The following is a 27,912-nucleotide window of genomic DNA, read 5'->3' as shown; positions in this document are numbered from 1 at the left end:
TGTCATATTTCATTTGCTCTACAGTACTGGAAAGCTGAAATGTAAAGTGTTAAGGCACTTTCTTGCTATTATAGTTCACACAAAGTATTCTGTAACAGTTTTTCTATACTACTAATTTGAAGTGCTACCTTGTGTCCATAGAAGGATTATTATTTTGGTCATTCCAGCAAATAAAGTTGAATGTTATTTGAACAGCATCAGTATGTGACATGAATGCTCTCACTAGTGTGTTACATACTGAATTTGTATCATTTACCTGGGCTGAAGCTGGGATTTATTGGAAAGTAGGTACTCACATAAATTTCGTAGACAATGAGAGCTAGAGTAATTTGAGAGGAAATTTCTCAGTGTTTTCAATGTATATGGGAAAAAGTTTTGCATTTTTAGTCTTGTTTTGGTATTAATGTATATTAATATACATGTATATATATACAACAAAGATGATGAGACTTACCAAACAAAAGCGCTGGCAGGTCGATAGACACACAAACAAACACAAACATACACACAAAATTCTAGCTTTCGCAACCAACGGCTGCCTTGTCAGGAAAGAGGGAAGGAGAGGGAAAAACAAAAGGATATGGGTTTTAAGGGAGAGGGTAAGGAGTCATTCCAATCCCGGGAGTGGAAAGACTTACCTTAGGGGGAAAAAAGGACAGGTATACACTCGCACACACACACATATCCATCTGCATATACACAGACACAAGCAGACATTTGTAAAGGCAAAGAGTTTGGACAGAGATGTCAGTCGGGGCGGAAGTACAGAGGCAAAGATGATGTTGAAAGACAGGTGAGGTATGAGCGGCGGCAAATTGAAATTAGAAATTAGCGGAGATTGAGGCCTGGCGGATAGTGAGAAGAGAGGATATGCTGAAGGGCAAGTTCCCATCTCCGGAGTTCTGACAGGTTGGTGTTAGTGGGAAGTATCCAGATAACCCGGACGGTGTAACACTGTGCCAAGATGTGCTGGCCGTGCACCAAGGCATGTTTAGCCACAGGGTGATCCTCATTACCAACAAACACTGTCTGCCTGTGTCCATTCATGCGAATGGACAGTTTGTTGCTGGACATTCCCACATAGAACGCTTCACAGTGTAGGCAGGTCAGTTGGTAAATCACGTGGGTGCTTTCACACGTGGCTCTGCCTTTGATCGTGTACACCTTCCGGGTTACAGGACTGGAATAGGTGGTGGTGGGAAAGTGCACGGGACAGGTTTTACACCGGGGGCATTTACAGGAGTAGGAGCCAGAGGGTAGGGAAGGTGGTTTGGGGATTTCATAGGGATGAACTAAGAGGTTACGAAGGTTAGGTGGACGGCAGAAAGACACTCTTGGTGGAGTGGGGAGGATTTCATGAAGGATGGATCTCATTTCAGGGCAGGATTTGAGGAAGTCGTATCCCTGCTGGAGAGCCACATTCAGAATCTGATCCAGTCCCGGAAAGTATCCTGTCACAAGTGGGGCACTTTTGGGGTTCTTCTGTGGAAGGTTCCGGGTTTGAGGAGATGAAGAAGTGGCTCTGGTCATAATGTCCAGGGCCTCGCTGCGATGGAGCACTTCCTTTCACGCCGATCACCTGCCGCCCTACCTAAAACCTCTTTCCTCATTACCTTAGCCAGCTTCATCCTGACCCACAACTTCATCACTTTTGAAGACCAGACATACCAACAATTAAAGGGAACAGCCATGGGTACCAGGATGGCCCCCTCGTACGCCAACCTATTCATGGGTCGCTTAGAGGACTCTTCCGGTGGACAAAGGTTCCACGACTGTGGTACTTGATCGTCGGGAGTATGTGGCTGAGGGACTGCGTGAGCTTTCAGACAACACTACTTACAAAGTTTGCCAAGGTAATCCCATTCCTGATGTCCAGGCGGAGCTTCAAGGAATCCTCAGAACCTTGGGCCCCCTACAAAACCTTTCACCTGACTCCATCAACCTCCTGACCCCACCAACACCCAACACCCCTACCTTCTACCTTCTTCCCAAAATTCACAAACCCAATCATCCCGGCCGTCCCATTGTAGCTGGTTACTAAGCCCCCACAGAACGCATCTCTGCCTACGTAGATCAACACCTTCAACCCATTACATGCAGTCTCCCATCCTTCATCAAAGACACCAACCACTTTCTCGAACGCCTGGAATCCCTACCCAGTCTGTTACCCCCGGAATCCTTGAACCATTACACCAACAACCTGAAAACAGCTTTTGCATCCCGTAACTACCCTCCCAACCTGGTACAGAAGCAAATAACCAGAGCCACTTCTTCATCTCCTCAAACCCGGAACCTTCCACAGAAGAACCCCAAAAGTGCCCCACTTGTGACAGGATACTTTCCGGGACTGGATCAGATTCTGAATGTGGCTCTCCAGCAGGGATACGACTTCCTCAAATCCTGCCCTGAAATGAGATCCATCCTTCATGAAATCCTCCCCACTCCACCAAGAGTGTCTTTCTGCCGTCCACCTAACCTTCGTAACCTCTTAGTTCATCCCTATGAAATCCCCAAACCACCTTCCCTACCCTCTGGCTCCTACCCCTGTAAATGCCCCCGGTGTAAAACCTGTCCCGTGCACTTTCCCACCACCACCTATTCCAGTCCTGTAACCCGGAAGGTGTACACGATCAAAGGCAGAGCCATGTGTGAAAGCACCCACGTGATTTACCAACTGACCTGCCTACACTGTGAAGTGTTCTATAAGGGAATGTCCAGCAACAAACTGTCCATTCGCATGAATGGACACAGGCAGACAGTGTTTGTTGGTAATGAGGATCACCCTATGGCTAAACATGCCTTGGTGCACGGCCAGCACATCTTGGCACAGTGTTACACCGTCCGGGTTATCTGGATACTTCCCACTAACACCAACCCGTCAGAACTCCGGAGATGGGAACTTGCCCTTCAGCATATCCTCTCTTCTCGCTATCCGCCAGGCCTCAATCTCCGCTAATTTCTAATTTCAATTTGCCGCCGCTCATACCTCACCTGTCTTTCAACATCATCTTTGCCTCTGTACTTCCACCCCGACTGACATCTCTGCCCAAACTCTTTGCCTTTACAAATGTCTGCTTGTGTCTGTGTATATGCGGATGGATATGTGTGTGTGTGCGAGTGTATACCTGTCCTTTTTTCCCCCTAAGGTAAGTCTTTCCACTCCCGGGATTGGAATGACTCCTTACCCTCTCCCTTAAAACCCATATCCTTTTGTCTTTCCTCTCCTTCCCTCTTTCCTGACGAGGCAGCCGTTGGTTGCGAAAGCTAGAATTTTGTGTGTATGTCTGTGTTTGTTTGTGTGTCTATCGACCTGCCAGCGCTTTTGTTTGGTAAGTCTCATCATCTTTCTTGTTAAATATATTTTTCCCACGTGGAATGTTTCCCTCTATTATATGTATATATATATACATATATATATGTATATTAATGTATATTAAATACTCTTCTGGCAAGTCCCAATTTTTCCTTTTACTAAATTCACTTTTGCCATATTTTGCAATTTTTGTCTGTTTAATTAATTTAATATTCCCTTTCTTCATGTCTAGGAAATCTGCCAAAGAGGTGGTGTCATATTCTAGTGGAACTGATGCTGTCTTTGAGCAAACATATCAGGTAATTTATAAAATCATGAAAATAACTATATTTCATCACCCTTTGATCATTCTTTGCAGTGGTATGGACAAGTCACTTCCAAAGAGATATACAATATAAACAGAACAGATAGCACAGCATGCAAACAAATGTGTGTCTTGACTGTGTACTTTGTTGTCACTGAGTGTTGGCTTACTTACAGGAAAAAAATAAACCATCTACTTTGTTTGTATTTTGAGTAAGGTATACCTATGATGTATATAAATATTTAGCATGGTTTATTTCACTTGCAAAAAAAAATAATATGTAGTTCATATAAAAAAATGTTTACAAAAGCTGTCTTAAAAGATGGTAAGCATTATAGGAGCTTACAAACCTCATTCTTTGAGTTACACTTTTTAGAAAACTAACAGTTTTTTCAAGACTTCGCCTGGCATTCACGGACCAGTCCCCTTAACTGGACACACATGCTTCAGATGTGTGCTGCAGTTCTAAAGAATATGCTGACAACCATCAGAAATGGCAATTGATATTTTTGCCATTGACAGCTGTTGGTACTATGGCATACGTATATTCAGTAATTTTCCTGTTGTTCATCAACTTCCTCCTTGATCATATTGTAGTGCCTAAATAATCTATGTACTGCATCTGGGAAGGCTATTTGTCTTTTTGATTCTCAACACTTATGCACTTAGCCAGGAAATATCTTGCCTTTTACTCACCAAGATTTTGTATTTGTGTTGGGTTTAATAATGTTCCTTTTAAATATATTGTTATTCGAGACCATGAATAATTTATCAGCCCCACCTTCTGCAACTATAAAAGCATATTTAGTGTGATTCAACACTAATTGCAATATTATTCCATCTCATTGCTCTTCTGAGACTCTGGATGCATGTCAGAAATGACTGGAAGGTAACACAAGCAGATGGTCTTGCAGCATTCCTTACTACCTCTAGCACAGCTACAAATGTATTTACATGCCACTGCTGCTAGGTATATGACACATTAAGTGTTGCAGATTGCTGAAGAACGTGACACTACTTTTTACTGTATGAAGCTTATCTTTCTCAAAAGATTATCTTAAAAGTGTTCACAAGTACAATATATGCTCCCATAAAAACATTACTCGAAGCGCCTCATAAACTCTCTTTCCAGATTTTCACTACCTCATTTACTACCAAGGGATAAATTTATCATCATGTTTGCACTGTAATCCTCTCTCCTTATCAGCATCAACATGTTTGGTTTACAGGGTTTTGTTTCTGCAAATGAATCATCATTTTCTCCTTACACAATCTTTATTTGCCTTTTGTCAAGCATAGATTTTTTTGCTTGCTTTGGGAATCCAACCTGGTATTTTATTTCTTGCAGCACAGTTGATGTTTTGCAAAGTTACTTCATGGCAAAAATCGCTGAACATCAAAGAACCAAATTTATTTGAACATAATTACTTTGTCACATATAGGATTATGATCATTTTCTGGAATGGTTATTTAAATATATCGAATTTTGTTAACTGCTACTTACCACCTAGCAGAGATGTTGGGTTGCAGGTAGACAAAACAAAAAGACTTTCAGAAAATGAGCTTTTGATCAACAAGACCTGCATTTGATGTAGAAAATACACTTTCTCTCTATCTCTCTCTCTCTTTCTCTCTCTCTCTCTCTCTCACTCTCTCTCTCTCTCTGTCACACACACACACACACCACACACACACACACACACACACACACACACACACAAACAGACACAACCACACACAATCACAGTCTCTGGCTGCTGAGGCCATACTTCGAGCTGCTGTGCTTGATGAGAGAGGAATGTTCATTATTTCAATCGCTACTTCACAGCCTCTGCTGCCTAGATTCTTCCCACCAACACCAGCTATTCTGAATTGTGTAACTGGGAAATCTTTCTGCAATATATCCTATTTTCCCATAACCCTCCTGGTCTCAACCTTTGTTAGTCTTTGTCCTTACCCTCTAACCTCTTCCCTGTTCCAATTTCAGCACTAGACAGTCCCCTATTCCACCAATGCACCCCCAGTATTTTTACATCTCTCATTTTCCTCTAACCCCCCACCCTCTGTCTAATCTGCTAACTGCACCTAGCTGCCCTACCTTTTCACCACCTTGTTCCTGCATACTCCCACAAGCAGCACTTCTCTGTCCCCCCTCCCTATTCTGCTATCCCCACCCCTCCCCTCCCGAGCTGCCTCCTTATGCCAACTGCTGCTTTTGTCTTGTAACATGTGCAGCTGCTCGCAGTGTGGCTTCAGCAGTCAGAGACTGGGGTCATGAGCATTTGAGCATTTGAGTTGCATTTGCATGAATGTGTGCCTGTGTGTGTTCTATATCCAATGAAATCCTTGTGGGCTGAAAGCTCACTTTGTGAGTCTTTTTGTTGTGCTTATTTGCAACTCAGCATCTCTGCTATATGTTGGGTAGTGACTATCATTTTCTTATTACTGTTACGTTCCATCATGGATTTGGCACTGTTGAATTTGTTACTCGACAGTTTAACAGATTTAGCCTTGCTCTCATAACTGACAGTGTTGTCTTACATAACAATCACGAATAATTCCTGGGTTGACATATTACTCTTACATTAATACTGTCTGTAAAGAGAAGAGTCCTGATTATTCCCTAGTTTGTTACCTAAACTCATTGAAATACATGGAATTTTCACTCATAAACTTTGTCCTAAAAGTAGGCATTTCAGTAATGCTATTATAAGACTCGAAGACACCATTACGGGGTAATGGAACAAGGCTCTTGTGTACTCATTGAGGTGAATTGCAATATAAGTCACTATTCTTTCACATTAAAGCATGTTCAGTTTCTAGGAATGAATACCTTTCCAAATGACATTAACTAAATCATAGGGTCAAACACTTCAAATGCTTGGTCTTCCCTAGAAGAGTCTGTTTTTCTTTGTCAGGAAACTTTATACTGCTTCCTCCCAAGTATTAGGTGGAAACAAAATATGCATGCAGTGAAGAGCCAAAGAAAGTGGTATACCTACATAAATCATGTAGGGCCCCTGCAAACATGCAGAAGTGCCACAACACACCTTGGCGTGTACTCAACTAATGTGTGAAGTAGTGCTGGAGGGAACTGACACCATGAATCCCGAGGGGCTGTCCATAAATCCATCTGCATATTGCAGATATGCTCAATAATGTTCATGTCTAGGGAGTCTGGTGACCAGTGGTGGTGTTTAAACTCTGAAGATTGTTCCTGGAGCTAGTCTGTAGCAATTCTGCATGTGTGGGGTGTTGCATTGTCTGCTGGAATTGCCCAAGTCCATTGAAATCCACAAGGGACATGAAGGGATTCATGTGATTAGACAGGATGTTTATGTATATGTCATCTGTTAGAGTCATACATAGACATATCAGGTTCCCATATCAATCCAATGGCGCATGACCCACACCATTATAGAGCCTCCACTAGCTTGAAAAATCCCATGGTGATACACAGGGTCCTTGAATTCATGAGGTTATCTCCATATCTGTACACATCCATCTGCTTGGTACAATACAAAATGAGACTCATCCAACCAGGCAACATGTTTTCAGTCATCAACAGTCCAATGCCACTGTTGAGGGGCCCAGGCGAGGCATAAAGCTTTGTGACATGCAGTCATCAAGGGCACACAAGTAGGCATTCAGCTCCAAAAGCCTATATCGATAATGTTTCATTGAATGGTATGCATGCTGACACTTGTGGATGGCCCGGTGACGAAATCTGCAGCAATTTTCAGAAGGGTTGCACTTCTGTCACATTGAACAATTCTCTTCAGTCATCACTGGTCCCCTTCTTGCAGGGCCTTTTTCTGGCTGTAGCAATGTCAGGGATTTGATGCTTTACCAGATTCCTTATATTTGCAGTATAATAGAGCTGCATCAAACCAGTCTCAGGACTGAAGACCACAACAACAACAACAACTTGTGAAATGGCCGTATGGGAAAGTCCCCACTTCAGCACTACCTCAGAGATGCTGTGTCCCATCACTTGTTTGCTGACTGTAGTACCATGTTCAATCTCATTTAAATCTTGATAACCTGCCATTGTAGCAACAGTAACCAATCTAACAACAGCACCAGACACTCTTTGTCTTATATAGGCATTGCTGACCACACCACCATATTCTGCCTATTTACATACCTCTGTGTTTGAATATGCAAGCCTATATCAGTTTCTTTGGCACTTCAGTGTTTATTGCCTATAGATAAATCTGTAAACATTATATTAAAGTCTGTTTCATAGTTAGTTTTCAGTTGATTTATTCATTTGAAAAAGGTACAAGATTAAAACAAAACTTAAGAAATGAGGCTACATCCAAATGCCATCTCATGGGTGACACAAATGTTTCACAGTTTATTTTTCAACCCATACGAATGATAAATAGCCAGGTTGTGGGTATACACCATGTGATCAAAAGTATCCGGACACTCCCAAAAACATATGTTTTTCATATTAGGTGCATTGTGCTGTGACCTACTGCCAGGTACTCCATATCAGAGACCTCATTAGTCATTAGATATCATGAGAGAGCAAAATAGGACACTCTGCAGAACTCCTGGACTTCGAACGTGGTCAAGTGATTGGGTGGCACTTGTCTCATACATCTGTACATGAAATTTTCACACTCCAAAACATCCCTAGGTCCATTGTTTCCAGTGTAATAGTGAAGTGGAAACGTGATGGGACATATATAGCACAAAAGCATACAGGCCGACCTCATCTGTTGGCTGACGGAGACCACTGACAGTTGAAGAGAGTCGTAATGTGTAATAAGTAGACATCTATCCAGACCATCACACAAGAATTCCAAACAGCATCAGGATCAACTGCAAGTACTATGACTGTTAAGTGGGGGGGAAGAAAACTTGGATTTCATGGCTGAGCGGTTGCTCATAAGCCACACATCAAGCCGGTAAATACAAAACGACGCAATGCTTGGTATAAGGAGAATAAACATTTGACAATTGAACACCGGAAAAACATTGTGTGGAGTGACAAATCATGATAAACAATGTGGAAATTCGATGGCAGGGTATGGGTATGGCAAATGCCCAGTAAATGTCATCAGCCAGTGTGTGTATTGCCAACAGTAAAATTTGGAGGCGGTGGTGTTATGGTGTCATCATGTTATTTATGTAGGGGTCCTGCACTCCTTGTTGTTTTGCATGGCACTATCACAGCACAGACCTACACTGATGTTTTAAGTACCTTCTTGCTTCCAACTGTTGAAGAGCAGTTTTGGGATGGCGATTGCATCTTTGAACATGATCCAGCACCTGTTCATAATTCACAGCCTGTGGCAGAGTGGTTACACAACAATAACATCCCTGTAATGGACTGGCCTGCACAGAGTCCTGACCTGAATCCTGCAGGACACCTTTGGGATGTTTTGGAACCCTTACTTCATGGCAGGCCTCACCAGCCAACTTGATACCTCTCCTCAGTGCAGCGTTCCATGAAGGATGGGCTGCCATTCCCCAAGAAACCTTCCAGCACCTGATTGAACATATGCCTGTAAGAGTGGAAGCTGTCATTAATGTTAAATGTGGGGAAACACCATACTAATTCCAGTGTTACCAATGGAGGGTGCCACAAACCTGTAAGTCATTTTAAGCCAGGTGTCCAGATACTTTTGATCACATAGTGTATGTTATAACAATTCTACTACAGCTCTTTAAAACTAATGTTAAATATCAGATCCTATGGCTTGATTTCTAGCTTATTTTCCAAGTGTATTGCAAATTGTTCTAACTGTTTCTATTAGAATTATACTTACCTTAGATTGACGTGGTTATTAATGATCTTGCTTCAGAGCAGTGTATTTTTTAACTAGTTCATTTTTCATGGAGGAATTAAAAAAAGGTAGCACTTTATTTATGGCAAAAATTAACACACAATTTTGAAGTTTATTTTCCACTCTATTAATTAATACTAACAAAATACATTACCTTTTAGAGACTGAACTCTGAGAAAGACTGTGGCCACTGTTGAGCAGTTCACATAATATAACAATAATCAATACATTTCATTATTGTCAATGTTACATTAATTAAATTACAATAAAAATTGTTTACAACAGTTTCTTATATTGTATAATAGTTTAAATCAATACCAATCTTGTGATATTGTTAAGGTTTTGTGCTTAATGCTTTCACATGAAATTAAATGTTGACTTTCAAACAAAGCTTTTTTATTGTGTCTTAATTGCTTTACAAATCCTCTTACTAACACATTTTCAGTGGTTGTATTTGTTGATAATATTCCGTACAAATTTATTTATTTATTTATTGTGTGTGTGTGTGTGTGTGTGTGTGTGTGTGTGTGTGTGTGTGTGTGTGTGTGTGTGTGTGTGTGTGTGTGTGTCTGTGTGTGTGAGGTGAATAAACATTAATGTTCAATCTTAGAGTTGTTGATAAGATGTTAATACTAGAATGTTCTGTAGAAAGTGAATATGCACCATAAGACTCAATTAGGAATTGAAACTTATGGTAACATTACACAAAAATTAAAATGAAGTTCTCAATTAAATGTAAATATTTACCTTCATATGTTATGTTTTTACAACATCTTGTACTGTCTTTGATACATAAAAAATATAATATTCCCAACAAAGATAATGTCTTCATTATTTAGGTATACAAAGTTGGTGACAGCCCAGTGAGAAAAGCAGGGATCACTGTTAATGTACCATATTTACTGTGGATGTCTGATGGTGAAAAGAGGGAGTTCCTTAAGATTATACAGTTTGAGGTAAGTACCTTCATTAATATCAGTATGTTTGTGCTATATAAATCCAAGAATAACTTTGGCTGTTATATATTATAGAGGAATATAAGGATAATCTCAATTAAAGATAATAGCTGTGAAATTAAGATTTAGAATATAAAATAATTAATATACTTTGAAATGGAAATGAGGTCCTATGATGTGTAATGTGAAATGAGTCTGAGGTACACTGAAAAGCTTGTTACAACTTTTTATTCCACAATGCAACATATAATTTACATCACATGAGTTGGATGAACAGTGAACCACAAATTCTAAAACTTAATCTCTTACGTACATTTCATGACAATGGTAATGTGTTGCCAGTACAGATTTCATGTCTTACAATTAAAAAATATCACATTTAATTTAACAACCAGATGGAAATGTTACAACTGCTACCATACAATCAATATACAAACTCAGTCCAAAAAAGAAGTCAGCCTAGGAATTTGCTTCAGATATGCAACACAAATAGTGATTTTTACAGTTTTGTTAACTACTCAATAAATAAATTAGGTACAGCATTTCTATAATGTATTAACATTTAACTAAACAAACATTTTTATCGGTGCCAATGGAAGTTCTGACATTTAAAACAGAAAGTAAGTTTTAGACTTTGTTTATAGAATCTGAGTGACAATAATTCACAAAATTTCATAATTATTCAAAAAAAAAATATTTAATATAGTTACATATGTAGATCATGTTGATGACTAATAGGTGTACACTGAATAATATCTGTGAGCTAAACTTTGTCTGAAATATTTTAGCTGATAATAAAAAATGAGTAACTTGTAACATGATTTCATTATATGCTGGAATGTAACAATTTCAGATGTTCATAACAACTGACGACTTTATTGCTTTGATGCATTCACAAGGTACATTCATTTGTATATTGTATTATCCTCTAGGTAGTGATTACTGGTAACGACATTTTAGCTATCTTATTAATTTGAATGTTGGTGGTTTCTTAGTCCTCAATGAGCTGAAGAATGTGGTACTGAACTGTTCAGTTTGCTATCAAAGTTGATCTGTTACATTCCACTCTGGTGTTCAACTTTCACAACTGCTATTATGTAGGAGGATGCTCAGACAGAAGTTAGAAACTTCTGTTGATATTATCTATTAATTTAGATTTGAAAGGCTATACTGTGTTAAATTTATACAAATTTATACAAGACCAAACATCACTTTTTAGCATAATAAATTCAAAATGTATCACTCTGAATCACAGGTTACTTTTCAAGGTTGACAGTTGTGGAAAAAGTTAGGGGAATGGAAAGTTGGAAAAGTGGATCACAGATCAAGAGAGACACTCAACCAGAGTACTGGTGCCACCATGCAGAAAATGCATTTTTCCCTTCTCTCTTCCACAATGCACCTCAGATTGACCCCATCACTATAAAACTTTCTAGCTTCTTTTCTAGCTTCTTCATACTCAGGCTGAAAAAGGAAAATGATTGCTTAAGTAAATTTTGTGTATATCATTTGGTTTTACTGGAAGGTAACAGCCTGGGCGGTAATTATTTAGTAATTATTGGCTAGCTATCTCTTACTTTCCTTTTTTTCTGTGCAGTCATATTCTTGGCTAAGAATACTGGCTTTGGTGTCTGTAGTCTTCTGTGATTTTTATTGTTTTTCTTCCAAATTTTTGCTTTCTAGAGTAGACAGGAAGCTGAGAAATAATTATTATGCCAGTCTTGAATACACACTTGAATACTTGACTTGAAATCTGCAGTGCAGTGTGTGGCTAGCATAACTCAGGATGATTTATTTTGATTTATTGATCCATTTCATCTACAGCTGCAAAATGTGCAAGAGATATTTGGATTTTTTTTATTAATATTAACAGTTTTACATATAATATACCCTTGTACATAATAACACACATTAATATATCAATTAATGATGAATACTTAAATAAATGTTGTTATGCTATATACAGAGAGATAAAATACAAATGTTGTTCTGAATGAGACTACATGATGAAATATAAATAATTTCTATTGTAAATGGTGTCTGCAGTTCAGTATGCAATATCAGGACAATTTTGCAGCTTATTGATTACTAAATAATGTAGTTGACACACCAAATATTGACTTTTACTGTTTATTACAACATTAAAACTGTGATAAGGACATGCACAGAGTTGATGGCACAAAAACTGATCTAGCACTGCCACACCATGGCTTCTACTGCATGAATTACTTAAAATGACAATAATGGAGAGTACATAGATGGTGATTGTTGCATTTTATGAATTACAATCAAGTTTATGCTGATATGAATGGTTAATTGATGAAAAACACTTGGTGTTGAGACAATTTTTTATACAGAGTAATAGTTTTGCAGATTTACACTACCCGTTTCTTATGGATATACAGTTCTTGTTGAGTAAATAATGAATTATGTCAAATTGTTGAAAATGTAAATTATTTTTGATTATATGAATTCTGATATTCCTAACATGTTTTCAATAATATTTCATTCAATGCTTCAAAAATAACTATTACTATTTTGTATGAAAATTTGAGGGGTCATAATGATTGTGTACATCATTTTGAGCATTGCTTGTACAAGATTGACTCAAATGACAAATATATGAAAAAAGAAAACATTTGTTTGCATTAAAATTCTGATTATGATCATTAGCAATAGTATATATTAAAATTACAATGAAAATCAGCTAGCTGTACTTCAAAGTGTTTGTTTTCTGCAAATGACATCCATATAAAACAGATACTTGATTGTTACCTATGTACACTATGACCAATATGGAGTTCTGTAATTTGTAGCTGGCATATTATCAAAGTATTCTGATATGTTGTCCCATTATGCCATATTACACAGTTTTGTTATTTAGACAATCAAAGGCCTTTGCATGACCACAGAAGATATTATAAAGATGACTTTTCTTTCTCAGCTCTACTAGAAATGAGCTTGTGAGATTATACATTGTATTCCTAATAGAGCAACCTTTACAGAAGCCAGATTGAGATGTCCTTAAATTGTTGTGCTCAGAATGATTCTATAATACACTGTTGTACCTTCTTATATATTTTTGAGGACACAGGAAGGATGGAGAGTGATCTGTAATTAGTGGTCTGGTGCTTATCTCCATTTTGTATACTAGCATTATTACTGCATGTTTAAGTCTTTCAGAAAATACACCTTGGCTCATTGACTGGTTACAATGAAAAATAAGGAGGAGCAGGAGGATACTACTATGTCCATTAAGAATTTAATGCTTTGATTGTAGTATTCTCACAGCCAGAAGAATTACTGTTTCTCAGTGACCTAATGAATTTGCAATCTCTCTAACTAATTGTTTGGCAAAATTAAAGTCTGATGGTCGAGTATGGCATACGTGTTTATGTAAGTTTAACAGATCTGCCTTAGATGACTGTCTCATATTCCTGGGTTTTCAGCATCTTTTAAAGGATTTATTGAATTTATTGATCAATGATTTGATTTGCCTTACAAAATTTATTCATTTCATGGCTAATAATTTTCTTTATATCTGTTCTTGGACTTCTGAATTTATTGTGTATAGTTCATAATGGAAGAAAGAAACATTAGAGTTTAACATTCAGCCAACTGTGCAACCATTAGAGATGGAGCATGTGAAGAAAACAGTTCCTGGAGATTTACTGTGACTGTGAATTTGTATTCAGAAAATATTTAAAGAAAAACAGCATGAAGTAAATTAATATTGCATAAACCCCAAGGACACATTTTACTTCCTGAAACTTCAAAAGCAAACCTCTATATGAGAAGTTTACCATTCCTGCTAAAATTCTGATAATAATATCCTTTGTTAGCAGAAAACAGTAAAACTCTCTGAAGTTAATTTGATAAAGAAGGACACAGTATAGTGTAATTTTGCTTGCCAGTAACAGTTAAACCCAGATAAATTTGCATCTAAACATGAATGAATGTAAATTTGACATTAAGTGGCATGTAAACAAAGATCACATACTTTGACAGCTGTTAGAGTCAAAGTTCCCTCTCATACATTAACTTGAACCAGTGCCAAATAAGCTACTTCTTTGTAGTTGGTCGGTGTAAATAACTTCAATGGCACATGTCTCAACTTACACACATGCCTCAACTTACACATCTGGCCACATTTCACAGTACAACACATAAATTCTCCTGCCTAAACAACTGTATTTACCCCTCAAAGCACACCCCTCAAAATATGCACACAATGCGTGCGACAGCTAGTACAAATGCAACTAAAAGTAAAACCAAATAAAAGGATGGCAGCAACTACTGTTAGTGGTGGGGTCAACAACCACTGGAGGTAAACAGTCTTTACAATACACTACTATACTTTTATTTACAGAGTGAGTCATTAAGGGATTGTCTGTTGCAAAACAGAAAGAAATTAAATTGATACAGTTGTGAGTTTCTCTAGAGAGGATTGGTTTTGAGTCTTATCTGTTCTGGATTGGTATGATGTGACGATAGCAGCAGAAGCAATTTGAAGTTGCTGATATGAATCCCATAAGTTCATCTAGTCATGTCCTTGGCATTAATAATCCTCTTTCCTTAAATCTGGTTTTGGCTAGCAGTAATAATAAGTTTGTAGCATCCGTTTGTCATAGGCCAGAACAGAGTAACTGTTTATGCAGCACTTGAAGGTAATACTAGTTCAGCTGAAACTTTCACACACAATAGTTTAGCACAGTCCACACATTGTGTTTAAAATAACATTCTATCTGCTATAATTGGCCAACTGCAAAGTTAGACAGTCCATCTACTGTTAATATTCATGGTTCACGATAACACTGTTCCTGCAAAAACAGTCACTAACGTAGCAACACAGTTCACGGTTTCCACATTGGCAGTTAGTGTTTTAGCATACATCATATATCATAGTAAAGAAAATGAGCAATATTACGATTCAGAGTTTATGTAATACAGTTCAAATCTAAACCAATGACAATACTGACTGTTCATGAGTGCATTGTCACTGCCACAAGTTTCATTGTGCAAAAACCAACAGCATACATGTAATACAATGTTTGTTTAGAATTTCCATCATAAAATCACATTTAAAACCACATCTAACACACTAATGTCTGGTATTAATATCGCCCACCATTACTATTGCCATGCTCACGAGTCATCTGCGACTGTCTGCCCCACACTGTTCAACTCGACAACTATTGATAACTCTCTCACTCCACAGTTCTTACAACACTTCTGCCCATTGCATTCTATTTCATACAATACATTTAATAAAACTATTTGACATATCATCAGAAAAAATCTAAGTCTTTACATAAGGAACTCATACATAAAACAGCAAAGTAAACACATTCACACTTCATTTTCTACACTATATAACTGAATGAAAAATATTCTACATCATCAAAAATATATCTATGAAGTACAAGGCAGCAAAAGAAAGGAAAAAAATTATATCTCATTATTAGACATAGAATCACATGTGCCCCCCCCCCCCCCCCCCCCATTTTATCATGAGATTTTCCCAAGAATCTCTCAAGATAAAATGTCCTTGACACATGTGAGTCCCATCTACCTAAAACTAGTTATGGTCTTTGATTATGTCCTTGAGACATGTGAGTCCCATCTACCTAAAACTAGTTAGTCTTTGATTATGCCAATTTAAATTTTAAAATTACCTTTCACAACATATAGCCTCAATAATCCAATATATCATGATGAAGTATGAAATTTACCCAATAATAATGAAAGAGTGTATTACAAACCTCTTATAGAATAATATGAAAAGTTCCACAATTAAACATGTCATTGGGCTTGTGACTCCAAAAAGAGTAACAAGAAATGTCTGCATTATTACAAATATTCTAGCAAAATAATTAATAACCATAAATTTACATACTAAAACTGAAGACATATCCAATCAGTTCTCTACCTACAATACATATTACACTACGCTTTTCATCACACCTTGAGTGTCTTTACTATGCTTCACATGAATGACTCTATATCAGTGAGTCTCATTTATTGCTTTTCTCTGTATACTTGAATGTTCTGTCATTAAATCCCTTTACAAATAGTCACTGCATGTTTTTTTTTGTTTTTTTTTATTTTTTTATTTTTTTATTTTTTTCCCCCATAACATGGCGTATCTCTTGGAAGTTTTTGCTTCTCATCACATGCTGTAACAACTCAAACTCAATTATCAAATTACTAATTAAATATCCCATCACATTTACAGACCACTCACCCCATCTGTCAGCTTACTTTTTCATTATTCCAAATCACAGTATTACAAAATCCCACATGCAAGAACTCCTCTTTAACCATTTCTTTCGATTGAGTCATCAATATTGGAATTAAGTCCTCCACCTAGATCCTGAGTACTGCCTTCAAGTACCTATTCATCAAATTTATCTTCTTGTCTTTCAAAGCAAAATTATACACTCGGCCTCTACTCATTCATCCTATATCCCAAATATTACTCTCAACAACAACTCCCATCTTGTTCACACTCACAGTTTTTGTTACTTTAGTATAATATGGTTTCAAATCTACTATATTCTTAAGACCAAATTTCTTCTTTGACTTTGGGTAAACTAAATAAAATGCATTCGGGTCTGGTATACTTATTACCTCGTAAGGACTCTTATACACATCAAAAAACTGTGAAATCTTATTACTTATCTCTTTTGATTTTTCATATGTCTTCACTTAAGACTAGATCTCCTACTTTAATACCAACCTTCTTTATTTTCTCATCATGTTGCCTCCTCCTTTCCTCCAACTCCTTTCCTACCAATTCTTTCATTCTTTTCTTTTTCTCACCCCAACTTAATTCCTCTTTGTGGGGAAAAGTCAATTTCTCCTCAACAAAACCCAAAAATCTCTTTCCCTTCATAATTTCATAAGGAGTAAATCCCGTTACATCATGACTTACAGCTTTCATTACATCCTCAATACTTTCCACAATATCTCCTCACGAACTATGGTTATTGCTATAATATGTACAACACAGTCAGCCCATTTCCCTCATGTAACATCCCGCAAGATTTCCTGTTGGATGGTAAGTTGGCACATATATTACTGTTATTCCATTGTTGGCAAGGCCTTCCTTCTACTTCTTACGTGTAAACTGTGACCAGTTATCAGAAAATATGGCCTTCAGTTTAATAAACTTGAAGAAATAGTCCTCTCCTAATTTAGTCAAGATCACTTTGCCAGTTGATTTACACAAAGGATAGAGTTTTATAAATTTAGAGAATACTTCCAACACTACAAAAATATATGCAAAACCTCCTTTTGTTTTCGACAAGGGGCCATAACAATCCACTGCTAACAATTCCACTAAGTCATCTAGTTTGACATTTTGCATGAGAAGTGTGAACATCTGATTAGTAACCTTGGGTCACTGACATTTGTCACACATCTTAATATGGTTGTTTACTCTCTTCACCATGTTGTCAAAAATTATACACTCTTTCAATTTTTTTATACACTTTTTTGCTGCTATGTCTCCAAAACTCAAACGAATTATATCATCTATGTACTCACTGGGCCAACACACTTTCCAATCTTCTGAATTTTCATTCGTTTGCCTAAATAAAACCCCACAATGCACCTTGTAATATTTCGCCAATTTATTATTAGTACCTGGCATAGCTAAGTCCCTCTTTATCATTTTCCATATTTCGTCATGATTCTGATAACTCCTCGTGTACTTACAGATGCCTTCTATCTTCTTTTCTCCAGGAAGTCCCTTTGTATAGAACAATTTAACATATTCCCCACTTACTTTCCGTCTTGCTTCTCCATTTTCTCCCAATGGTAACCTTGATAGTGCATCTGCTACTTTGTTTTGTGTGCCCATGAGGTTTTTTTATTTCAAACTCAAATTGTTGCATAAACACTGTCCACGTCATCTAAATTTCTTAAAAAAAATAAGAGCTCTGTGATCAGTGTAAATGAGTTTTATTGCCCCACAGGTAGTCTCTGAATTTTTTGAATCTCCAAATTATTGCCAGAGCTTCTCTTTCAGTCACACTATAATTTCTTTCATACCTCATTAATGATCAGCTTGCAAGAGCAATTGTCCTATGATCTTCCTTTTCTCATCATACCCAAAATTTTGAAATAATTCAACTCCAATACCATAACCACTGGAATCAGATCCCAGACAAATAGGTTGATTAAGGTTGAGATGGTGCAAAATCCTCCCCTCTTTCATGGCCTCTTTAAGATGGTTAAATGCTTCTTTGCATTCATCCATCCAAACAAAAGGTACTTTAGGACATAATAGTTTGTTTAAACATAAGTTGTTGAACACTTGTCCAGACACAAAATTTCTATAAAAATTGCACAAACCTATGAATGACTTCAATTGCTTCCGAGTCTTTGGAGATAGACACTCTTTATCTGCTTTCATCCTTTCAGTGTTAACCTTAATACCAGCAGTAGACAAGATTCTACCCAAGAATGTTATTTCTTTTCTTACAAACTCACATTTCTTAAGACTAAGGGTCACACTCCCTTGAAACACCTCATCCAACAATCTACGAAGCTCTTCCCAAGGCTCAGTGGCAATCAAAAGGTTGTCCACATACATTATTTCTTTAGAACTCATCTCTGGTCCTAATACTTGGTCAAGGGCCAGAATGAACACTGACACACTAATATTTAAGCCAATTGGAACCACAGGGTATTGGTAACAGTTCCATTTACCAAAAAAACACACTCCTTTGTGAGCAGGACTTGCCTGTACCCAGCTGTCAGATCAAGACTGCTCAGATAATTCATATTGTAATATTTTTGGAATATTCCAGCCATATTCTCAGTTTCATCAGTCTCTCTACTCACTATGGTATTCAACATCCTAGCATCTATGACCAATCCCACACTACCACCTTTCTTGCCAACAACTGTTAATGGACTATTGTATTCAATTTTACTTCTCTCTATAACACAACACTCTATCATCCTCCCAATTTCCTTATGTACAGCTTCTCTCAAAGTGAACGGTATAGGGAAAGGTTTTCTTGCAAAGGGTTAATATGGTTTCTGATCTAACTTGCATTCAAAGTTTTTAACTTTACCTGGCTTCTCTGAAAATACTTCTCTATTCACCCATAGGACTTCTCTTAGCTTATCTGTCTGCTGCTCACTTAACCCTTCTACCTTGTCCATTTGGACCTTCAATGCTTCTGTTGTTCCACTTTCACCTTCATTAGAACCACAGTCTAGGTTCAGTTCTAAATACCCAATGTCCATTCCCATTGGCATCAATCATATCTCCAATTGTCCTACTAACTTATTGTTATCTATCACCATACCCTCCAAATTCTTCTTCATTTCTGATTCTTGATTATCAAAATTGATAAAACCATCCACACAGTTAATTTCTTGCACTCTATTACCGGTAACCAATCCATACCCAAGATAATATCCACACTCAGACCAGGCACCACAAAAAATTTGTGTACCAAATCTATGCCCCTAGTTCAGATTTTAAATAATCTGACGCTTCACAACTTTATTCTGTTTACCTGTGGCACCTACTGTTTTTAACCCTAACACTGGTACATCCATTACCTCATTACCATATTTCATACAATTACAGAATTCTTCAGCTAATTCACTAATTTCACTGCCCATATCAAACAGAGCTTTCTCTTCCCTACCACAGACTCTTTATTTTACAAAAGGTTGCCCACTTCAGTATCATCAACATCCTCGTCCTCATGTAATAAATCTCTTTCGAATTGCCATGTTCCTAATTTCTACTACATAATTTTGCATTTGCATCCTCTCCTGATTCCTTCCAAATTGGGTCCTGTTCCTTTGCCACATGGTGTCCTGCTCATCACTACTGATGCCACCTACCTTCATATTAATGTCCCATATGCCAGTGGCCTACCACTGTTGAACAGTATCTTTCCTAATGCCCAGAAGATACAAAATCTACAACCTCCTTTACTAGTCACCATGACCAACTGCATCCTCATCCACAATTATTTCACCTTTGAAGGCATTACCTACAAACAAATCTGGGGTATGGCTACGGGCACCTGCGTGGCACCTTCTTATGCCAACCTATTCATGGGCCATCTAGAGGAATCCTTCCTAAACACCTAGAATCCCAAACCCCTCACCTGTTTCAGATTCACTGATGACATCTTTGTGATCTAGATCAAGGGTGAGGACACTCACATTCCTCCAGAAGCTGAACACCTTCCCCGCCATTTACTTCACCTCATCCTACTCAGACCCAATGAGCCACCTTTCTTGATGTTGACCTCCATCTCATATATGGCTATATCAGTACCTCCATCTGTATCAAACCTACCAACCACCAGAAATTCCTCCACTTTGACAGCTGTAACCCGTTCCACACCAAAAAGTCCCTTCCCTACAGCCTAGCCACCCAAGGCACTGCTTCATGACTGACAAGTGGCCCCTTGCAAAATACACCAAGGGTATCACTGAGGATTCTAAGACTGTAATTACCCACCTGATCTCATACAAAAACAGATCTCTGGTGCCATATGGCTCCAGTCATCCACCACCTCCCAAAGTCCCATCACCCAGCCACAGAGGAGCATTCCCCTCATGACTCAGTACCACTCAGTACTGGAGAAAATGAATTACATCCTCTGTCAGTATTTTGACTACCTTCTTCATTCACAGAAATGAGAATGTCCTGCTCTCTATCACTCTCGCCCCTCTCAAAATAGTATTCTGCTGCCCATCAGAACTACACAATATCCTTGTCCATTTCTACAACTCCTGCTCCCAACTCCTTGCCTCATATCTCATATCCCTGTAACAGATATGGATACAATACCTGTCCCATACATCCTCCCAATACCGCCTACACCTATCCAGTCACAAGCATCACCTGTCCCATCAAAGGCAGCACTACTTGTGAAACTAGATGCTAGAAATTTGCTTTGTAACTGTTATTTTTATGTGATACACTTGGAACTGGTAATTCAAACTATACACACTCAGCAATGTTACTGGATGGATAAATAATCACTCATCAAGCAGTGGCAGGAGAACACTGATATGAAGGTATTTAAAGTTTCAAGCTTTCTGATCCAGTGGCTACTTTTTCTGGCAGAAGGAAGAGGGCTGAAGGAAATAAACTGGTGAAAATGGGGAGAGTTCAGAAAAGCCACCCAAACCCTTGGTCACAGAAGACTTACTGAATGTATTACAAGGAAAGAATGGTAGTTGAGGACTGCACCAAATGACATTTGACAACTCGAGAGCTTAAAGATGGAAGACATGGTAATATGCAAAACAGAGATTACTGACAAAACATCATGTATGCGTTAATAGGAACGTAAAGCTAAGTAGTGGTGGCAGGAATAGATAGGCAGGTCAGAAAATGAACAGTTGAGAACCAGTGATATGTTGTAACATCAGTTTTTACTTGTGGAGTTCTGAGAAACAGGTGTATGGAGGACGATGGTACTTTCAGTGAAACAGGCACTGAGGTCATGACTGTCATGTTGTTGAGCAATCTCTGCAACAAGATATTGTGTGTTGCTAAAATACACCCTCTGCATATTCCAATACATCCTACTAATAAATATGTGGTAGTTATGCATATTTAAAAGGCTGAAGAGTATTTATATAACAGCTAGTATATGACATATGTTTCCACAACACCCTTATGAGGCCCTAGGCTTCTTTTGCACCCATTTCTCTATCACATGGCTTCTACTCCTGTGATCACCCCCACGATAAGATATGTCCTATGCAGCCTCCTGTCACCACCTATACCAGCCCTGTTACTGGTAAAATATACATGGGGGAGTTGGAAAATAAGTGTACCCTGTCATCTGTGGTCAGAGTTGTGTGTGAAAGGAAAAGAAAAAGAGAATGAGACATTAAAGACAAGACATATCTTTTATTTTTATACATAATTTCCAAGTACATTGAGACATTTGTCATACAGCTTTATAAGCTACGAAAAGCCTTCCAGGAAAAAAAATCAGGGTGTTGCATATGGATGGAGTGTTGAACAGCTTGTTTGACGTCAGCATTGCTGCCAAAGTGCCTTCTGCCGAGAGTCTTCTTCAAAGCAGGAAACAGATGGAAGTCACTTGGTGCTAGATCCAGACTGTGAGGTGGATGGTGTAGGGGTTCCCAACCAAGAGTTCCATATGGTTTTGCATTTCTGTTGCCTTGTGTGGTGTCGCATTTCATCCAACAGCAGAATGCCAGATCTGAGAAGGCCAGGCCGCTTTTTCCGAATCACTTCTTTCAATTTCAACAGAGTGGCACAGTACCACCCAGCACTGATGGTTGCATCTTCCAGAAAGTCCAGCAGCAAAACTCCTTTGGTGCCCCCAAGAAAACAGTGAGTAGCACTTTACCTGCAGATGGAGTGCATTTGAACTTCTTTCGGACAGGTGAGGATGGATGTTTCCACTCCATGAATGCAGCCTTTGATTCAGGCATGTAATGGTGGACCCACATTTCATCCCCCATCACAATCTAAAACAGAAGGTCAGTGCCAGATTCATGGTAATGTACAATATGTTCCAGGCTGAACACCATGCGTTGTTCCATTATGTCGAGGTCAGTTGGTGGGACACTCATTGTGCGGACACTTTCCTGTATCAAAGAATGTCATGGACGATCTTATGAGCTCACTCATGCCGGATCCCAAGTTCTGCCACTACTCCATTGATGGTGATACGCTGGTTCTCTTTAGTCATATCTTCCACTTTTCTGGCATTTGCATCTGTAGTGGCCGTGCACATCTGTCCAGGTCTTGGTATGTCCTGCACGTGTTGACGTCCATCAATGAACTACTGGCACCATCTCCACACCATGTGTCTTGTCATCACACCTGACCCATACACCTCAACAAATGGGTTATGAATTTCTGTGCCTGGTACTCCATGCACCCACCTTTGACCATGACTTCAAAATGCACATTCTCTCCATAGCTCTGGGAAAAGACTGAGCGGCTGGCCTCCGCTTTGTGCAGGCATTGCAAAAGTGCCATCTGCTTGCTTGCAGTTGATGTCTACTCAATGGTGTATCGGTGTCTTGCACATGCACGTTCACCTGCCATGTTGTCTTTTGCCCATATCACACAACTCTGCCAACTGTCAACAGGGGAAACTTATTTTCCAACACCCCCTCATATATTATCAAAGGGAGAACCACTTGTGAAATGACACATATCATACACCAGCTGTTATCCAAACAATGTTTGGTCTTTTACATTGGCATGAGTACCACCAAGCTATCAGTTAGGATGAATAGGCTTAGGCAGAGGGTGTATACTGCCAGCACACAATATCCTGTTGCAGAGCATGTTACACAACATGACAATCATGACTTTGGTCTCTGTTTCACCACACATACCATCTGGATTATTCCTCCAGACAATTGTACCTCAGAACTCTGCAAGTGGGAACTGGTTTTACATGTCTTTGGCTCTCACCACTCACCTGGCCTTAACGTCAGACCAGGATTCAAACCCAGGATTTTTCCTTTCACTGGCAGATACTCTACCAACAGAGCTACCCCAATATGACTCGTGACTCATCCTCATAGCTTCACTTCCACCAATATATTCCAAACTTCACAGAATTGTCCAGCGCTGCTAAAAGAAAGGATATATATTCCTTTAATTTGCTATGTTTGTATGCACTTTTCACACTTTGTTCACAAATATGCCAATTTTTCTCATCATTGGCTGTTATCAGTAGATGAATTGTTTGAAAATTGGAAAGAGAAACATAAAGCTAATTTTAGTATTTGCCTTCAACTTGACTAAAGCTGTTTGTGACTAAAAAGGCTTTAAAATTTTCCTTTCCTCCAATTGCCTTCTTTTTAAATACAAAACTGTTCTTTACTGCAATGACAACAGATGGTTCCTTGACCAATTTCCAAGCATCATGATTCTTCAAGGAGTTAATTCCTTCATTCATTCCAACTACCCATTTAACTGCCTTATCAGAATTAAGTGCTTCATGATATACAATGGTTCATCATTGTTCCTCCCTTATACAATGTTTGTTTGTACTTCTGCAACATAAGCCTTCCCTTTGGAATTTTCCTTTTCTTGATTTTCAATTCAGTATTTACCATTCAAAAATTCTTAAATATGTACTCCCTATGTTCCACAACTTGTCTTGTTTCTGGCATGCAAATTCTGAAACTGCAGCTGTATAGAGAGTATCCTGTAAGAATGACTTTTTCTTCTCTCATGGATAATTTAGAAAGACATCTTCATCTGGGTACATGAATGAAACCTTCACATTCTATTATTGTACAGTAGGCTTTCATCCTGTCCACAATTCACAAGGTGTTTTTTCATAGTTGTTGCTATTTATAACACACTTTATTATGTATGCCACAGAGTACATCAGCTTAACCCAAGAACGTTCAGTAAATTGCTTCCTGTTTATTGAAAGAAAAAAATGTGCACATCATTCAAGCAGAGAAAATGGACTTCTTTTTAACAGAACAAATACTTCTTCATTCTTCATTGTCTTTTTTCAAAAACAGAAACATCATAGGTAATCCAGTCACAATAATGAAACAAACAGCACTTGTTTAAATTGTAACATTTATTTTCATCATTATCAGAAGTGAACTAGAATGTCACAATATATTTTATCAGAAACTATATTCTAGTTACTGTAGATAGCGTAACCACAGAAAAATAACCATAGGTGCTTTAAACCGCTACAGTCTGGAACCGCGTGACGGCTGCAGTCACAGGTTCGAATCCTGCCTCAGGCATGGATGTGTGTGATGTCCTTAGGTTACTTAGGTTTAAGTAGCGCTAAGTTCTAGGGGACTGATGACCTCAGAAGTAGAGTCCCATAGTGCTCAGAGCCATTTTAACCATTTTTTGCTGTAAACCACCATTGGTAATTTAGAATAACATGTTTTCTTCTACTGTTTCAGTGACAGTTATCCATGAGACAACTTTTTAAATCTTTGTTCTTCTGTTTTCATTGTAACACTTCATCTCACACCTGTTCATCCAAATGTTAGCTAGCATTTATAGATTATTAGATAAAATAAATTTAATCATACAGTGTAGGCTTTCATGGCCGGTGTTGTCTTCAGTTGAAACTTCCAGGCCGAGAGGCTATGGTCAATGTATAAAATTTTCACCTAACTTTTCATCTCCATCTGCGGAGGACATCTTCTGACGTCATCCGGTAGTAGCCAGACGACTTCAGAAGATGTCTCCCACAACGTTAGGTGAAAATTTTATACATCAACCATAGCCTCTCAGCTCTGAAGTTTCAACTAAAATAAATTTGTTAACCTGTGTACATTACACTGCCACATTTTCAATTCCTGTGCTACAGTCAGGTTTCAGTTTCAAGCAACAACACTCTATTACAATTATTTCCTTATTTCACTTCATGTAAATTACTGTATAGTTCTTGAAACATTGCTATGGATCAAGGCTTCCCCCTGCTTTGTTAAAACTATGTTACTGCATATCTAGAACTAGCATCAGCACTTATAAAAAATGCTGACATATCCATAAGTTATGAGTGTCTATTTTTCTTAACTATAGGGTCATTCAAATAAAATTAATATCATATACTCTCCTTTCAGGTAACACAAGGAAGGTATGTCATCCAATGTGAATCAGACCCTCCATTGCCAACCAGCAGCTACAATGATATAATACCAGAAATTCAGGAAATAAACAGTATAGAAATGGACCAATCAAGACCAAAGAGAGAGGTGACAAAGACAATAAAACTTCCTGAAGTGAACAGTGATGACAGTGTCTCTTCAACAGATAACATACTGTACTTAAATTGTACACGTGAGGATGTTGTTTGTCAAAACATTACTTGTACATCAGGTTTTACTGATTCAAAAGCACTGCTCAGTATAAAATTCATTGGAAAACTCAACACATCAGCACTAGGTCAGTTAACCTTTATTATTATCATTACTGCTACAGTTAAGAGCAGAAAAATTGCGACAGGAAAAGTCAACATATTTGACTTAAAATTTTAATTTCCAGTAGTTCATAAAAAGTATGGAGTGCTGTTATCTGAAAGAAAAACAACATTATGGTAGCTGATGAATCTGTTGTTTAAGACATTAGAAAGAAGTGAGTGTACAGGAAGATGCTAGCAAACAGTTAGTATCTTTAGCATGTTCAACAGTTACTATAATTCGAATAATATAAAAAAAACTGATCAGCTGTTCTGGCATCTGGCATATGACAAGAGATATACTGTAGACAGACATCTCAGTCTGCAATAAGTCTATATTTCTCAGTAATATGATGATATGAATATAATAGAGGGAAACATTCCACGTGGGAAAAATATATCTAAAAACAAAGACGATGTAACTTACCAAACGAAAGCGTTGGTATGTTGATAGACACACAAACAAACACAAACACACACACAAAATTCAAGCTTTCGCAACCAATGGTTGCTTCATCAGGAAAGAGGGAAGGAGAGGAAAAGACGAAAGGAAGTGGGAAGTGGGTTTTAAGGGAGAGGGAGTCATTCCAATCCCGGGAGCGGAAAGACTTACCTTAGGGGGAAAAAGGGACAGATATACACTCATGCACACATAAATATCCATCCGCACATATACAGGCAAAAGCAGACACATGTAAAGGCAAAGAATTTGGGCAGAGATGTCAGTCGAGGCGGAAGTACAGAGGCAAAGATGATGTTGAATGACAGGTGAGGTATGAGTGGCGGCAACGTGAAATTAGCGGAGGTTGAGGCCTGGTGGTAATGGGAAGAGAGGATATATTGAAGGGCAAGTTCCCATCTCCGGAGTTCTGACAGGTTGGTGTTAGTGGGAAGTATCCAGATAACCCGGACGGAGTAACACTGTGTCAATATGTGCTGGCCGTGCACCAAGGCATGTTAAGCCACAGGGTGATCCTCATTACCAACAAACACTGTCTGCCTGTGTCCATTCATGTGAATGGACAATTTGTTGCTGGTCATTCCCACATAGAAAGCTTCATAGTGTAGGCAGGTCAGTTGGTAAATCACGTGCGTGCTTTCAAACGTGGTTCTGCCTTTGATCGCGTACACCTTCCGGGTTACAGGACTGGAGCAGGTGGTGGTGGGAGGGTGCATGGGACAGGTTTTACACCAGGGGCGGTTACAAGGGTAGGAGCCGCTCATACCTCACCTGTAATTCAACATCATCTTTGCTTCTGTACTTCCACCTCGACTGACAACTCTGCCCAAATTCTTTGCCTTTACATATGTCTGCTTGTGTCTGTATATGTGCGGATGGATATGTGTGTGTGTGCACAACAGTATACCTGTCCTTTTTTCCCCCTAAGGTAAGTCCTTCCGCTCCCAGGATTGGAATGACTCCTTACCCTCTCCCTTAAAACCCACTTCCTTTCGTCTTTTCCTCTCCTTCCCTCTTTCCTGATGAAGCAACTGTTGGTTGCGGAAGCTTGAATTTTGTGTGTGTGTTTGTGTTTGTTTGTGTGTCTATCAACATACCAACACTTTCGTTTGGTAAGTTACATCATCTTTGTTTTTAGAT

General features: G+C 38.5%; 1 protein-coding gene across 1 annotated transcript in view; it reads left to right on the top strand.

Annotated features, from left to right (window-relative positions):
* The window catches only part of LOC126188103 (integrin alpha-4-like), a 506,794-nt gene that overhangs the window by 396,344 nt on the left and 82,538 nt on the right, over positions 1-27,912 (top strand). Inside the window, exons 18-20 of the mRNA XM_049929569.1 lie at positions 3,546-3,612; positions 10,258-10,374; positions 25,978-26,299. Of these exons, the coding sequence (XP_049785526.1) occupies positions 3,546-3,612; positions 10,258-10,374; positions 25,978-26,299 (506 nt within the window). The remainder of the gene's footprint in view (positions 1-3,545; positions 3,613-10,257; positions 10,375-25,977; positions 26,300-27,912) is intronic.

This window comes from Schistocerca cancellata, chromosome 5 (genome assembly GCF_023864275.1).
Source record: "Schistocerca cancellata isolate TAMUIC-IGC-003103 chromosome 5, iqSchCanc2.1, whole genome shotgun sequence".
NCBI classification, from domain to species: Eukaryota; Metazoa; Arthropoda; class Insecta; order Orthoptera; family Acrididae; genus Schistocerca; species Schistocerca cancellata.
The sequence above is the reverse complement of the archived record's forward strand: the minus strand, read 5'-3'. Positions and strand labels throughout refer to the sequence as shown.